Raw genomic sequence first — 14,758 nt, forward strand, 5'->3', positions numbered from 1 at the left:
AGGAACTTGTTAAACTAAATTTCTGAAAAAAAAAATCCACAAAAATAAAAGTATTACTCAAAATAGACTCTTCTCCATATCGGTATACTTTTACATGGTCAAACTCAAACATATTTTGTTACAAAAGAGCAATTCAAAGATTAAAACATATCGTAAGTAATTTAATAGTTTGCTTATTTATATTATCTTGACGTCACGGTCAACACCGTTGTCCACACCCCCTCTTTGTTACTGTGGAAACCAATAAAATAGATGAGTGGAGCGCGTGTATCAGACAGTCACTGAACTCGCTGGAGAAGCTTAGCCGTGACGCTAGCCCCATTTTGACGTTTTTATGGGCACATTTGCGGAAAGAAATTCTAAATGCTGCAATAGTTCTATGCTGTAAAAAAAAGAAGAAGAAATTCCCAGGTATGTCCTATCTTTTTGTGGTTTCACAGGAAAGAGTCTTGTGGTGTTAAGTCGTTAAACGCTTGCAGTCGAGATATATTTTAGCCAGCTTAGCTCGCCAAGGTAACGTTAGCAAGCCAAGGTAGGGTTAACGTCAGCGTCCCTACGGAGAGGTGTTTCTACCTGTTTCCATGTAAACACAGCAAAGAGTAAAAAGAAAACCTCTACAAACTCATTGTGTGTACTTGGGGTGAGAGGTATGAAGCGCCCCTAACTAGTACATTCCCTTTGAAAGGAAACTTTTAGACAGTTTTTTTTTTTTTTTGTTTGTTTTTTTTTACCTGAAGGAGCTCTCTATAAGATATGTGTATGTTATATTTACGGACACGAGTTTCGTTTCTACGCGCAGCAAAAGAACTACTGGAATGTCGCACATCTGTAGTGGAAAAGTTTAAACATTGACACACAGTGAAAGGGAACGATTAAAGTGTGGAAGTCAGCAGAAACATCCCGGTGTGAAATATATACATTGTATCCGCCACAAAAGAATAGAAATGCTTTAAGCTCACTATCCTCAAAGCTAAACCTGCACTGCCCTTCCAGGCACGTTATAGCATTGAGATAAATCAATTTAAACAGTGAACACTTGCGCAACGGACAGTGTTCTAATACGGTTTTTGTTTTTGTTTCTTAACCCTCTGATGCATGACATATTGACTATACAGTCTTCCATGAGTGGGTCTTTTTGGACCCGTGTTAGAATCAGTGTGTTTTATGCTATTTTTGTCATTTTGATTCAAAATAATGTGTTGTATAATACTCTCTGCTGTGTTTTATTTCACACAAGAATTATTTCATGTTTGAAATATTTTCATTTTTCACAACTAAAAATGTTCTAAGCATTTTTAGAACAATTTGTAGAAAATGTGTGACAATTTGTATAACATTTTTAAAACAAAGTGACAACAACATAAATTTTACAAGAGCAATGTTGGAACAATGTCAACGCCTATTATGTGTGAGGGGTTGTGTGTGTGTGTGGGTGGGGGGAGAGGGATGGGGGTGAATATAAAGAGCATGTTTCTTGAAACTAGCTAGCTAACCAAGATAGCTAACATTACTGTCTGTATTCTATTGTTCTATGTGTATCAGGCATGTGAGTGTGTGTATGTATGTATGTGCATTTATTTATCCATCCATTCAGCCATCCATTCACCAATCCATCCATCGATTCATTCATCTTCTTCCTCCTTTTATCCCGGGTTGGGTCACAGAGGTAGCAGCTTCAGAAGGGAGGCCCAGACTTCCCTCTCCCTAGCCACTTGTTCCAGCTCCTCCGGGGGAATCCCAAGGCGTTCCCAGACCAGCTGAGAAACATAGTCCCTCCAGCGTGTCCTGGGTCTTCCCCTGGGCCTCCTCCTGGTGGGATGTGCCTAGAACACCTCACCAGAGAGGCGTCCAGGAGGCATCCTAACCCGATGCCCGAGCCACCTCAACTGGCTCCTCTCGACATGAAGGAGCAGAGGTTCTACTCGGAGTCCCTCCTGGATATCTGAGCTTCTCACCCTCTCTCTCAGAGAGAGCCCAGACACAGTACGGGGAAAACTAATTTCAGCCGCTTGTATCCGTGACCTCGTTCTTTCGGACATGATCCAAACTCATGACCATAGATGAGGGTAGGAACTTAGATCGACCGGTATATCAAGAGCTTTGCTTTTTGACTATTCTCTCTCTTCACCATGACAGACTAGTACAGCGCCCGCTTCACTGCAGACGCTGCTCCTATCCACCTGTCGATCTCCTGCGCCACTTTGGGCAGGATATCCTCCCTGACCCGCAGAAGGCACTCTATACTTTTTCAGCTCATTTATTTATATAGCTATGAATTTTTATTTCATTTATTGAGATGATAAAAGAAAGAACCTTGAACACATTGATCAGCAGGTTTTGCATGCCATTCAACACATTCTCTCTCTTTTGGTTTTCTCATCCAGGGTGTCAGACACACACAGCGACACACAGACATGCACACACAAATAATACATATGGACAATAAAGTATAGTCAGTAATGTTAGCTAGCTTGGTTAGATAACTGGTGTTAGCTAACTTTGAAGAAGGCTGATAGGTTGATTTGTGACAATAACACTGTCACAATACTGATGATCGACACACATACATTTGTGAGGTAAAAAATAAAGATAATAATTATATGTAAAAGTTCTTGCTTTGTAAAATATTATTATTCAGGGCTGACACTTAGGACTCAGTGTGTATGGTTCACAAAAAATGTGTTCCTGACAGTCACAGTTGGTAAGAAACAAAGATTCCCATTAAATTCCTTAGGAAATGAATGCGGGTCATTTTGGACCCACTTATAGTAGAAAGGGGTAGTAATATAAAACATGATATTTCTTAAAATGTGTAAAAGATGAATTAAAAATTTTAATTGCATGATATCAATAACATGTTTTTTGAGCAATACATGTTATGAAGTGATGAAAACTTTTCATCACTTGAAAAGAGTGATGAAAACTTTTCATTTCAAAGATATTGTAAAAAGATGACCTCACCGGGTCCAAAAGGACCCACTTATGCATCAGAGGGTTAATCTTGTGCTTCATATATCAGGTTTATGGTTTGATGCCTTTTGTTTGAGTTTACAGTCTGTAGAAAGACAATCTCAAGTTTATGCATGGGAAAAAAGCTTGAACTTTTGGCTATATCCAGTTCTTTCCCAAAATTGATTTGCATCATATTTTATGTCATCTATTTTAGAGCAGGGCTACATTTTTCTAAACCTCAGAGGAGTTCTTGTTTCCGATTATGGAAGCCAAAAGTACAAAAATACTTAGAACACACTGATGCTTTCAGGGACAGTCGCTTCCAAAAGTAATCACACCCTTCGAACATTACCACATGTTGCAACTGCGCACTTAAATGTATTTTCTTCTCCATTAGCTTTGGTAGTCTAGAAATAGAGTTTTTTGCTCGTTCTTCTGTACAAGACAACTTAAGAGCAGTTGTATTAGAATGAAGTCTTGCCACAGATTTTTAATTGGATTTTGATTTTGACTCGCTGGGTCATTCAAACAAAGATATATCTAAATAATTGTACCTTTTATTGTAAGGTTAGCATCATTTTTCTGATGAAAGGTGAACCTCCCCCACGGTTTCAAGTTCTATGCAGCCTTTAAGAAGATTTCTCTCAGTATTGCCCTGTATCTAATTTCATCCATCTTCCCATTAACTCCAACTACCTCCTGTGTTCCTGCTGAAGAAACTGTAGGGATGTTGTCCTCAGTGTTGTTTGCAACTCTTATTTGCAAAGACAGTTTTGCATATAGGAAACAGCTGTATTTGTGAGAATAAAATCTGGACTATGTTTACTAACTGTGTGACTTCTGGAATTGATCTTGCAGGATTTCATTTAGGGCATCGAATTAGAAAAAACATGCATTCCACATTTCTCAAATGTTTCATTGTAAAAATATTTTTCTTTTGCTTCAGTGATGTACTACATTGTATTGGTGCATCACCAAAAAATCCACTAAAATATAATGAAAGATATAATTGCTACAGGAAAAAATGTGAATATGTTCAGAAATACAAAAGCTTTTGCAAGGACTTGTGTTTAAAAGGTCAGCACTCACCTATTGTAGTGTAAAAACAATGTGTTTACCGATTATCTTCTGTTATATGTTGACCCTTGTCACTGGTTCAACTGATTTTTGTTTTTTCCAGACATCTGCCATTTCCTGTCCAGCTAGATCTATCTGCACGAAGTTGGAAACCCTTCAATTCTTTACCTGGTTTTCTACAAGCAAAACAACTGGAAATAATAAGAATACAACTTCTTTTCAAGTGTTTTATTTATTTATTATTATTACTACTTTTTTTTTTTTGCAAATGACCTTTAGGGTCTTCATCACTTCGCAGTTGGACTTAAGAACCATCTTTGCTGATTTTATATCAGTGTAATGGCTACATGTCTAATCACTATTCATGGCATATTTATTCCATTACAATGATGATTAATTTCTTTTAACTCAATATTTCTTAATGCTACACGTGTAATTTTTAGAAAAATAAACTATTCCTACTCAATAACTGAGCACGAGTAGTGCTATGGACATGTGTATTTTTAGTATTATCATTTAAAAATTCTTTTGGATTCCTCTAAAAGAGTGGAGTTCTTGGGATTTGAAGGAAGTTGTGAAACTAACCACAAACAGTTCAAATGAAGTCCGACCAAATTGAAATGGGAGGAGAAGATGAGGAACATAAGGCCCTGGACCTTCCTGATGACAGAAAGCCCAACAGAGTCATGAAAGATAATAAAAGTGAGGATGAAGAGGAGGAGGGAAAAGCAGTTCAGATTCCTCGATATCGCTGGGTCATGCATGCTGCTGTGATGTTTGGACGAGAGTTTTGCTACGCCATGGAAACCGCTCTGGTGACACCAGTTCTTCTACAGATAGGTAAGCAATATTGTCTTTCTTAAAGTCACACTCCTGTCTTGCCGTATTACTTAAGTGAGTATGTATTATGAAGTTGAGAAGAAAAATGTTTAATTTACCCATAGAACCTGTACTCATGTAGTTTGTCCACTGAACTGGTTTGAAAGATGCAAAGCACACATGGTACTTTTCTACAAGTCCAATCTTGCAGTGGGTAAAGTTACTAGACTCGCTCTGCTTAAGTAGCTTAGTACAGCTGCTTCAGTATAATGTTGGTGCGATTATTTTAAACTTATTTTGACAAAAGTTGCAGCTATCTCTCTCTTTTTTTTTTTTTAGGTATTTCAGCGACCTAATTGTGACCAAATTCCTCTAACATTGTCAGGACATTAAACCAATCTGGCCCACAGTTAGCCATATTGGTGGTGTTTGTTCATTTTCTTCATTGGAGTGGTTGGGTTTGAATGCTTTGAGTTTTACACAAGTCTTCATGATTAACAGTTCTCAGGAGATACTGGAAAAATATTTTGCAGTTTGTTGTCATTGGATTAGACTGGATGTTTCCGTCGTGTCTCCCAAGCTGCACCTCTGTGTTATGTAACAGTAGTACCCACTGAGGGGCTTTAGCATGGTGTTGGATGTCAACTTTGCCACCATAGCAGAAATGAAACAAAGGCAGTTTCCCCTGCCCAGGTATGCCAAGAATGTGTAACACAGCACATTTCAGGTTCACCATGTTCTACTCTTGTGGTGTATTAAACTTTATTTACTGTTTTTGTGTTTTTTTAAGGCAATTTATTTAAATAAATGACATTTTTTTTATTTTGGGGGGTGGGGTACGTTTTTCCTCTCTTGGTATTGTCAGTTAACCTTTTACATTTGCATAGTTTATTGTTCAGATTGGTTGATTGATAGACTTTTAGGTCACTCTGACAGAGATCTGCTTAAAATACTATCAATACTGTGTATATTTACAAATAGACTTTTTTGATTTACAATGGTACGTCTAAAACTGCCCAAAAATTTGTAATTCTTTTGTGAATAAGTATAGTATACACATTGTACAAAGAAAGGTCTTCAGTTTTCTTTAGGGTTGCACAGATTACAGTTTTCTGGCCGATCGCCGATTACCGATCTTTTAGAAAGCTTAACCTGCCGATTCCAATTTTGGCCGATACTAATTTTTTTTGTCTGAATTGTTGCTCAATATAGTAAGAAAGTTGTTGAGTTGGCAACGGTGGGGTCACTATTGTTAATTGTAAACATGTGGATATAACTTGGTAGGTCAGTCTGTCACTCAAACGTTTCCCACCGGAGAGCAAAAGAGGACAGAGTTTGATTCTTACACATTTGCCAAGCTAGATAAGATTGGCTTCATATGTTAATCGGCCGATCACCGATCTCCCAAAATTAAGGAAATCAATGCACCCCTAGTTTTCTTTCAGTGTTGTAAATATTTTTTATATATTATTATATTGGTGGTTTTCCAAATTAAAATAATAGACAATCTGTACTAAATATATTTTTCATAACTTCCTTCCAAAGGCAGTCATTTCAGGAAATGGGCATAGTTGTAAAAATTAAACACTTCATTCCAATAATATTGTGATATTACAGACTGAAGCAGAATACAGAATCTAAATGTAATGCTTTAACACTTTGAAGTGTCTAAAGAAGATGAACATATGTCTTAACGTTTCACATTAGATCTTTCCAACAGATAAAATTTAAGCTTTATGATTCTACTGTAAAGTATTATTTTGGGCATAATCTGAACTGTTTTATTTGAGTGACTTCACTTCGTGTTTTCTAGGTCTTCCTGAGCAATATTACAGTTTAACCTGGTTTCTCAGTCCCATCCTGGGTCTTCTGTTAACCCCGCTGATTGGCTCAGCCAGTGACCGCTGCACTCTGCGATGGGGCCGGAGGAGACCATTCATTCTGGCTCTTTGCACAGGAGTGCTAATTGGTGTGGCACTATTTTTAAATGGATCATTGATTGGTAAGACAGAGTCTCAGACGAAGTCACCCCTCTGCAAGGATTACAGTTCTTACAGGTTAATCCACTTTGTATATATTTTGTTTTCTTTGTTTCAGGCCTTTCTATTGGTGACAGCCCAAACACCAAGCAGCAGCCAATTGGTATTGTTCTTACTGTTGTTGGTGTTGTGGTGCTGGACTTTTGCGCTGATGCCTCTGAGGGACCAATCAGGGCTTACCTTCTTGACGTTGCTGATACTGATGAGCAAGACATGGCTCTGAATATACATGGCCTGTCTGCTGGTAAAGCATTCCTCACACGTTTACATTTCACTTTATTTGGTATTATTTCTTACACCCTTGTCCCTAGTGGGGTCAGGAGGGGTGCTGGTGCCCATCTCCAGCTAACGTTCCAAGCGATAGGCGGGGTCACCCTGGACAGGTCGCCAGTCTGTCGCAGGGCAACACAGAGACAGACAGGACATTCAACCATGCACACACACACTCACACCTAGGGAGAATTTAGAAAGACTAGTTAACCTGACAGTCATGTTTTTGGACTGTGGGAGGAAGCCGGAGTACCCGGAGAGAACCCACACATGCACAGGGAGAACATGCAAACTCCGTGCAGAAAGACTCCGGGCTGGGAATCGAACCCAGGACCTTCTTGCTGCAAGGCAACCAACTGCGCCAGAGTGCAGCCCCCATGATTAACCAATTACTGAAATAATTGTCAACTAATTTAGCAATTATTAATTGGAGTATACAGACACAAAAAGGTAAATTTGCTGAAAGAACACCACACTCAGTAATTAAGATATAAAACCTTTGTCTGAAAATGTGTTCTACCCAAAACTCCTCAAGGTTTAAATTCCGCAAAATAAATAAATAAAAATATTTTTTAACAATCAACTAAGCACCTGTTGCTATCAATTATTAATGGGTTAATACAAAAACTAGTCATAGATTAGCCCAACTTTGTATTGATAAGTCGAGAGACCAGAGCTTTTCACTTGTTGATGTTAGAAGTATTTGTTTAGCTGCAGATGTCTTTTGATACAAATGACCAAATGCTAACTAAAGGAATTGATGAGTTTTAGGCAATAAAATGTTTATTTTCTTATTTGAAAATAAATTGTTTATTTGCATTTTTTTTTGTATGTGTTTCTAATATAAAAGAGCTTAACTGATAAGGATATATATTGTCAGAATAATCGATAGAATAACCAATTACTAAAATAGTCATTAGTTGCAGCCTTAGTTTGAATAATTTTGCAAGGCCAAGGGTTTTGAATATTAGGATTATGTAGAATATTTAATTTCTTTATAATGTAATATGTCAGCATGAACAAATCTGAGTATGAATTTAAGTCACGTTTTTATTTCAGGAATCTTTACTGTGCTTTTTCTGGTTTTCCAGGACTTGGCGGAGCAGTTGGCTACATGTTGGGAGGCCTTGACTGGACCGGCACTGCTCTGGGTAGAGCATTTAAGTCACAGGAACAGGTCTTGTTCCTGTTTGCTGGGGTTATCTTTATTATTTCTGTAACATTGCATATGCTCAGTATCCCTGAGAGGACTTTTTCTTCAGCCAACCAACTGAAAGATGGAGAAGATGATGAGTCCACCAGTCAGCTGTCTGTAAAACTGCCTGGCTGCACACGACCTTGTCTCATTGCAATTGCAGAGGAAGATGCTTTTGCACCAGCCTCTTACCAAGAGGAGAAAGAAATGCATCTCGAGGAAGCAGAAATGGATTTCCTAGCTGTGGACAGAGTTCGGAGTAAAAGTGATTCAGTTCTTGCCATGCCAGATGCTACAATCGAGTTAGACTCTGACCTTCACCTAGACAGGCAGATTTTCTTGCCTGAAGTGCCTTTACCAGAAGATCTGGACAATGCCTTTAAGCCATCAGACACCGGTATGAAGTTGTCATCTCCTACTAATGACCCCGCCTCTCACACTAATGGGGGAGTGTTTGTAGAGCCTACAAATACAGATGTGCCTCAAATAAAGGATCCAACAAATGGCCAGCTTTCTGTCCCTCAGGCCAGTTCTGCCTCAGAGAATTCACACGTACGATGGGTAAGATCATCCACTGTGAATACAAATGTTATTTCTTTTGACTTAAAATCAGTTTGAGAACATAGCTAATCTTGTAAATTGTCTTTATGAACTTAACTTTAGTATGTACAACTCTGCCTAGACAGAAAACTAACTTTGCAAAGTGTAGAAAACTGTGACATTTGTTTGGATTTTTAATTGGTACCTCTGCATCTCTCTCTTCTTTTAGCATGAGCTAACTGCTAACGGCACCAGTGCTGGTTTGCCTTCCTCTCAAGCCTTGAATACAGGTAAAGGCCACACCTCCACCAAACCAGGGACCCGCACTGGCAACACTTCAGTCTCATCACGGCAACATCCAGCAACCTTCTACAGACAGGTAGACTTATTTTATTTATTTTCTCTGTTTTATTTAATGAATTTAGTTTATTCTTACATAATGACAGTTATTACACTATCTAATTTCCCTTTGATTCCCATGATTGACACTGGTTCTTTCTTAATCTTCAGCCCTCCTTTACATTTTCATACTATGGTCGAGTGGCATTACAACGCTATAGACTGAGACGCACAAGACTCACGGGCCCTCGGCCAATCACCACCTCCCGTAGTCTGACTGATCTGCGAGGCATCCGGGGACCTGTGCACAGAAGAAAGAGGCAGCTGTCTGCAAGTAGCCTTTCATCTGAAGGCTCCAGCAGTGTTGGGGAAATGGAGAGGGGTACAACTGTGAAGCTTCTTTGGCTATCCATGTTCAAGGTGAACTAAACTTTGTACTGTTGTACTTTAGTACAGGGTTACCTATACAAAATTTGAGAGAAACTTGTGGTTGTACATTAAAGGAACCTGTCTTGTGGAGAAGTCAGTGTTTAAAATGGGTCTGGAAAGGTATGGAATTGAGATTAGTATGCTCAAAGTCTGGAAAGGAAATAAGAGTGCACAGATCGTTCGTTCATTCATTCATCTATTCTTGCATTTGTACATTCTTTGATGTATTTAATCACTAGCTTTCCACCATCTATTTGGCTTTCCGTTCCGTTATCTCTGATTTATACAGGTCCCGAATTTAAAGCCCGATCATCAGTAATGCTTTTCATTGATTTACACTAAAGTTTTGTTTTTAAATCTTTAAAAATTGTCATGAAAATTTGAGCTCACAAAATGTAAAAACTCTGATTTAAGCTTTAGGCTAATTGTCACTCTTTTTATTTCCCTGTTCTGCAGATGCCAAAGCAGCTCTGGAGACTGTGTGTATGTCACCTCCTTACCTGGTTCTCCATTATAGCTGAAGCCGTGTTTTACACTGACTTCATGGGTCAGGTCATTTTTCATGGAAATCCTAAGGTAAATGCATACGTCTTTTTGTTATCTTAGATAGAATATTGAAATTGTGCATCATATATTATTATTATTCATTTATGTTCCATTCAAGCTATCTAGTCTCTTTGTCTTGCATTAAAACCTGTGTTCTGCTTTCGTCAGGCACCAGGCAATTCCACAGAACTACAAGACTATCACAGAGGAGTACAGATGGGGTGCTGGGGGTTGGTGGTGTATGCCGCAACTGCTGCTGTCTGCTCTGGTAAAACACCAACCCTGTTTTTCATCTTAAGAGTACTTAGCACTGAGCAAGTTACCAAATTACACAAAAGGAAGTTGCAGATAATACAGTTAAGCTTCCTTTGTTGTCCCTTTAATGTGTTGAATAACCAAAAACTTCTCCCCTGTTCCAGCTATTCTTCAGAAGTCTTTGGATAAATTTGATCTGAGTATTAGGATCATCTATGTTGTGGGAACTTTGGGATTCTCAATAGGTAAGTCTGCAGCATAGTTTCATATGATGCGTCAAACTTGTATTTGTGTTCATTCAAAATCCTTCAATTTTTGCTAAAGTTCTGAGTGGGACTAGAGAGCATCCACTTTTTTAAGTACAACATTATGTCAAAATTGCAGCAACAATTACAGATAAATTGTTGCACTTATTAGTAACAGTTACTTAGCATAACCTTTATCAGATTCCACTGTTGAGTGGGAACTAGACATTGATTGGGTTTGGTTTGACTTGGTTTTTGATGATTGAATGATCTAATATCTTCTCAAAGGGAATGGGACACATAAAATAATCATGTTGACATTCTCACTTATTTTGTATTAAACCCATTAGTAAAGTCTTCCTAAATTTGGTTGCATTACATTATTATTAGGAACTGACATCTTTGTTACATTGTGTTTTTCTTTCTTTAGGAACTGCAATTATGGCAATATTCCCTAATGTTTACATTGCCATGGTGATGATCAGTACCATGGGAATCATCTCCATGAGTATCTCATACTGTCCCTACGCTTTACTTGGACAGTACCATGAAATCAAAGAAGTAAGATCAGAAACAAGTTCACCACACATTGTTTTGATTCTACATTTTAAAAACAATTATTCAACCTAAAAACTAAATTGTTTTTTTATACATAAATGTCTAAATTTCTTTAGCTCTAAGCAGTTCTATGATTCACTTTTGTTTTAAAATAAAACAAGATTTTTCTGTAAAGATTGGAAAGGCAATTTTTTTCTATGGCACATATCAGCAACGTAGCAATTCAAATTACACAATTAAAAAGAAAATAAAACAACAGGCAAGGCATTATGTTGCTGTGAGACGTTAAAACAGACTGCATGTCTGCATGAGTTGCAAAACAGTTGGGTTTTATCACTTGATTGATAGGAACTCAGTGTTTCAGCATTTCTGCAGTTTTCTGCAAGGTTATTTCAGTATAGTGGAGCATAAATGCTGAAGGCTGCTTTCATGTTTGGTTTTGATTCTGGGGTTGCAGAGTAGACTTTAATCATAAGACCCAAGTGGTCATGTATATTGATACAATGACAACAGATCTTTAATGTATCTTGGTACTAAGCCATTCAGTGATTTATAAACGTACTTTAAAGTATATTTTCTGACATGCAAGGAGCCAATGTAAGGACTTTAGATAAATATTGACCTTCTTTTTTCTTCCTCAGTACATTAACCATAGTCCAGCCAACACTCGAAGAGGCTTTGGTATAGACTGTGCTATACTAACCTGCCAGGCAAGTACAGTTTTTACTTTCACTTAAAAATGATCAGAATTTAAAATAAAGATTTTGCACTTATAGTTCTTGACCTGTGATGTTGTGTTTTTATTTTATTTTCAGGTTTACATCAGTCAAATTTTGGTTGCATCAGCTCTTGGATCTGTAGTTGAGGCTGTCGATAGTGTACGTGTCATTCCAGTTGTTGCCTCCGGCGGCTCCTTCCTTGGATTCCTCACCGCTTGTTTCCTAGTAATTTATCCTGACACAGAGCCCAGTAGTTCTGTAGATTATTAGGACTCTGATGCTCTACCTGGAGAGGAGGGTCAGAATAGTAAAAGGACCAGTGACTAGAGACTAGCTCTGCTCAACTTCACAGATCAAACCAGAGAAGACGCTGTTGCCTAAGGGTAGAAAAGTACTGCCATGATGGATTGACTCAACAACCAAAAACTGCATCATGTGTAAATTATACCAAACCTTGCTGGTGTGCATATGTGATGGGCTGTACCATGTGGAGCAGCAAAGAAACACAGAGAAGGAAAACATAACTGAAAGATGATATTCCATCTAGTAAAAATGTAGGATTGGTAGATTTGGATTACTAATGTAATCTAAATGTGAAGTGGGGGAAATAATATAAAAACAATACCTGCTTGTGCTGCTCTGTTTGTGGAGTTGTTACCTCAACCCTAAGAAAAATAATGTTTAGCCAGTAAGTCAGAACAACAAAGACCAAGCTGCTGGTCCAACTGTTGAAATTTATTTAGTACAGACTACTGGAAGCACAAAGCACTTTGATTTTTTTAACAGTGCTGCCACTCGGATGGTGCCAAATATCACCAATATGTCACATTTTACTCTGCTGCTGCTTCAAAACTGCCAAATGGACAATCATAATGCTGTAGAAGGGATACTAGGTGCAACCCTGCATATTTTCAGATTAAATACAGATGTATATATTTATTCCACTTTTTGGTGGACTTCATGGACATTTCACTGCCATTTTACAAAAGCCAAAAAATGTCAAAAGGTACAAACCTTTTGAGTTTATTCTAGTTGCATAGGTGTTATACAATCAAACATAGGATTTTTCTTTACTTACACTATAGTTAATAAATGTGTCCATAATGGTTCATTTAAGCAACATATTTGAGCCTCCAGAGAGTTATTTCCATTTTTTAAATCAAATTTGTGATGATTAAAAGTTTATCTCTCAGGGTGTTTTGTAAAATAAAATTGCGATTGCTGGGCTATTTTGAACAGTTTGTGTAGAAAAGCAAATTTTTGAATGTCGATTTCAAATCTGTAAACCATATTCTTGAAGATGAGCAGAAAGGAAGTGGAGAATTGGAGCTGAGTAGGATTTATTGTAGTTGTATCTTTGTGCATTTCCTTGAAAGCAAACTGACCTTTACCCTGTTGTGCATGCTTATGAGATCAGCTGATCACTGTAAATTGGTCCTCTGTTAGAGAGCTACACCAGGGAATACATAGCTCCAAAATAATGAGCAAGAAAGTTAAAAAAAGAAATGCACGATTATACAGAAAGCATGTTTGGTATTTGGCTCTTATTAAACTATTTTAAGTTTCCAAAGTGCATTTAATAGTTGCAGAACATCATTAAATGTGTGAATTCAGAAAGTAGATTTTTATAGTCTGAAGTAGTGTTTGTGTCATTTATACTGTAACATCACATGGTGCATTATTCCCAAGCATCTGTGCTGAATGAAAGTGAGGATCACTTTGCATGGCTCATCTGCAAAACTAAAAGTATTATGATTGCTCAGCTCAGGAGAAACATCAGACCTGATTTCCTGTCTTATGACATTAAAGGTTTTTCTGTTTTTCTGTTATCTTCTGTTGATTAATAGTAATGAACAATTCAAAAACACTTTTGTTCTACTTTGGTTACATCACACCTTGGTCAAAAATAAAAAATCCTTAGTAGCTTATCGATAACGTATAGAAACTTGGACTTAAATTTTCTTTAATCTGAGAAAACGGAACAATGTTTTTAATGCTTTTAGGGTAGTTCAATTATCGATTTTTCCAAAGATTTTTTTCATATTATCTTAGAACTCCCATATTAGTGCGAAACTACTTGCTTTGTATATTGCAATAGTTATTTTTTGATATATATATTTTTTTATCTACAAAATGAGCACATTGTGTGTTCTCTAAGACTGATTTTTGGTTCTGTATACTGATGTACAGAATTTCGTAAATTGTCCTGTTAATTGGAGATAAATAGGCAACATCTGTCATCACAAATGAATCCAACAGTGGTCCAGTTAATTCTTCAGTTTCTGTTGTTACACAAGAAACTGAGACGGGGAAAGATATGGGGCAAAATAAACATTTTACAATTTCCAAGAAATGTCTTTTATGGCTCAGTCAACATTTCTAACGCCATAAGTTAAAGCTGTACCAAATCTTTTTTCTTTTTTTTTCCATTTACAATTGGAAAAAATTACAATAGCTACATGGTGGTGTATGGTTAAAAGTTTTCAGACTTGTGTTCTGTGCACGAATGTCACACATTTTTTTGTTTGTTTTTATTTCAAATTTTTATAGTGCAAATGATTGAACTTAGTTTTAAAATTTAAGAATTGGATGCAAAACCTTTGATTTGTAGTGGATTTTCTTTCATGTTGTGAGGTCGAAATTATGCATGCAAACTCAAACATGTGGCTAAACGTCCCTTAGCCAGTCGCAGAGAAACTTAGTAATTTTTTGTAGCCATAAATGAGGAATTAGTCTAATTCTGTCCAAACTTTTCACAACTCTGGTTTTTACCTG

At 37.3% G+C, this 14,758-nt stretch overlaps 1 protein-coding gene across 2 annotated transcripts; it reads left to right on the forward strand.

Moving 5' to 3' along the window:
- The first annotated feature begins 268 nt into the window (after positions 1 to 268).
- LOC116717229 (solute carrier family 45 member 4-like) lies at positions 269 to 13,812 on the forward strand. Of its 2 annotated transcripts, XM_032558450.1 has the most exons (13): positions 269 to 411; positions 4,133 to 4,869; positions 6,662 to 6,850; positions 6,946 to 7,131; positions 8,249 to 8,913; positions 9,122 to 9,271; positions 9,403 to 9,651; positions 10,117 to 10,236; positions 10,375 to 10,474; positions 10,626 to 10,706; positions 11,137 to 11,267; positions 11,906 to 11,974; positions 12,080 to 13,812. In XM_032558450.1, the coding sequence occupies exons 2-13, from the start codon at positions 4,629 to 4,631 to the stop codon at positions 12,251 to 12,253; spliced, it is 2,355 nt and encodes a 784-aa protein (XP_032414341.1). In that variant the 5' UTR covers positions 269 to 411; positions 4,133 to 4,628; the 3' UTR covers positions 12,254 to 13,812. The 2 variants fall into 2 exon arrangements, with proteins under 2 accessions (XP_032414341.1, XP_032414342.1); XM_032558451.1 differs by lacking the exon at positions 269 to 411 and having other exon boundaries at positions 1,299 to 4,869.
- Positions 13,813 to 14,758: the final 946 nt, after the last annotated feature.

The sequence above is a fragment of the Xiphophorus hellerii genome, chromosome 3 (assembly GCF_003331165.1).
Source record: "Xiphophorus hellerii strain 12219 chromosome 3, Xiphophorus_hellerii-4.1, whole genome shotgun sequence".
Lineage (NCBI taxonomy): Eukaryota > Metazoa > Chordata > Actinopteri > Cyprinodontiformes > Poeciliidae > Xiphophorus > Xiphophorus hellerii.

Excerpts from the sequence above, each read along its gene's own strand:
- LOC116717229 (XM_032558450.1), top strand. The coding sequence starts at position 4,629 with ATGAAGTCCGACCAAATTGAAATGGGAGGAGAAGATGAGGAACATAAG. Across the intron at positions 9,652-10,116 it reads TTTGGCTATCCATGTTCAAG|ATGCCAAAGCAGCTCTGGAG; the intron begins GTGAACTAAACT and ends CCTGTTCTGCAG. Across the intron at positions 10,707-11,136 it reads AACTTTGGGATTCTCAATAG|GAACTGCAATTATGGCAATA; the intron begins GTAAGTCTGCAG and ends TTCTTTCTTTAG.